General features: G+C 32.4%; 1 protein-coding gene across 1 annotated transcript; it reads right to left on the reverse strand.

Moving 5' to 3' along the window:
- Positions 1–540: 540 nt before the first annotated feature.
- LOC146998103 (speckle-type POZ protein-like) lies at positions 541–1074 on the reverse strand. The gene has a single exon (XM_085812453.1). The coding sequence runs from the start codon at positions 1072–1074 to the stop codon at positions 541–543; it is 534 nt and encodes a 177-aa protein (XP_085668579.1).
- Positions 1075–1609: the final 535 nt, after the last annotated feature.

The following is a 1609-nucleotide window of genomic DNA, read 5'->3' on the forward strand; positions in this document are numbered from 1 at the left end:
TTAATCAGCGTTTTAAATTTCAAGACTAAAGTTTATTATGAGAAATTTCATGTACCCTTTATTTTATTGTGCTTTCAATAAAGTTTTTTCTTCAACACATTTATGCAGAAATATAAACAACAAATATATTTTGAATTATCCGAATTAAGAAGTAAATTATAATAACGTATGCGTGGGCGTGTGATGAAGTAATAACAAAAAATAAAAAATAAACTTACTTTTATAAAATTAATATTATCTTCATTTCAAATCAGAGGTAATAACAGGAAGTAAATCCAAAATGAAATTTTAATATTCACTTTAGAATGTGACTCGGGTCCATTTGATTTCCTTAATCCATAACTTTCATTAAAACTAACACCAAACATTTAAATAACAAAATAGTACCAAAATCTGTGATGTTGCTTGACTTCTGAATGTTGTTTGACTCTACCAAAATGTTGTTTGACTTCTGAATTAGTACCAAAATCTATCAAGATTTATGGTTTTATTTAATTTTTCTAAATAGCCTCATAGATTAAATTTGCTACAAAAGATGTGTTAATCTCCATACCAATGCGTTTTCTCTGTAATATATGTCAAAACTTCTACAGCTAAATAAGAATGTTCTTTGGTAAATTTCTTCCAGTCTTCAGTACCTTTCATATTTCCAAACTGCTCAAAAATGTAATTCATTGTGTGCTGTTTTAATTCTTCTCCATGGTGCAAATCAGCAGAAATAATTATTTCAAGTACATCCGAAGTAGTAAGAAACAACGAAAGAAATCTTTCGCATAGAGATTTCAATCCTAAGACCTCATACTTTTCCACTGTAGAGAACAGATCGAGTGCCATGGAGTAAGACATTTCACTGACTCTGTTTGTATACATGAACAATATCAACTTATCCATTACACTAGCATCCACATCCGTGATGACCATTTTGTTATCGATGGTTTCTTTCATGTCATGCTGGAGCATTCTATAAAGCACTGGAGATCGCGCAGAGAGAATAAACTTGTGAACACGAATTTCAACTGAATTGCAAATAAGAACGAAGTCAGCTTGCTCTCGTTTCTCGTACATAGCTTGCATATCACATAATAAGCTACCAAAAGCATCAGCGTTTGAGCTGTTGCATATTGGACTCAGTTTACTTGAATCCAGAAAATTGTGGACTGCAATATCGGTTTGCACTGAAGATTCCTGTAACTTAGAAAATTCAACAGAAACTTTGAGCGTAAGTCGCCTTAGGCTACTGCAACTGCAATCTAGAGGAACTTTTATATATTTATCACCGCAATATAAAGTATCATCTAAAAATCTATCTTGGTTACTCTTAAAATGATGAATTATAGTTTTCCCAACTACCCGTACCCTTCTTTCAGAGGATATTCTGTAAAGTAGTACTTATGACTCTTTCAAAGAGTTAAAAATCATACACCATTCATCTTTTTCAGGTCCGAAATAACTACTAACTACAACTTCTCGAGTTAAGCACTTGCAATGTGTAATTCAAGGTATAGTCCATGCTCATTCAGCGGCTGTTTTTCTGTCAACTACCTTGATACCTGCTCTCTTAATCAACTAAATGTTCTAAGGCATCTGAGACAGAACGTTGTTTTAATGC

Source organism: Stegodyphus dumicola, chromosome 3, assembly GCF_044657685.1.
Source record: "Stegodyphus dumicola isolate Sdum_Otavi_A_Nest chromosome 3, ASM4465768v1".
Taxonomy (NCBI): Eukaryota; Metazoa; Arthropoda; class Arachnida; order Araneae; family Eresidae; genus Stegodyphus; species Stegodyphus dumicola.

Bases quoted from the DNA above. Each gene is read 5' to 3' on its own strand.
- LOC146998103 (XM_085812453.1), bottom strand. From the start codon at position 1,074: ATGCAAGCTATGTACGAGAAACGAGAGCAAGCTGACTTCGTTCTTATT.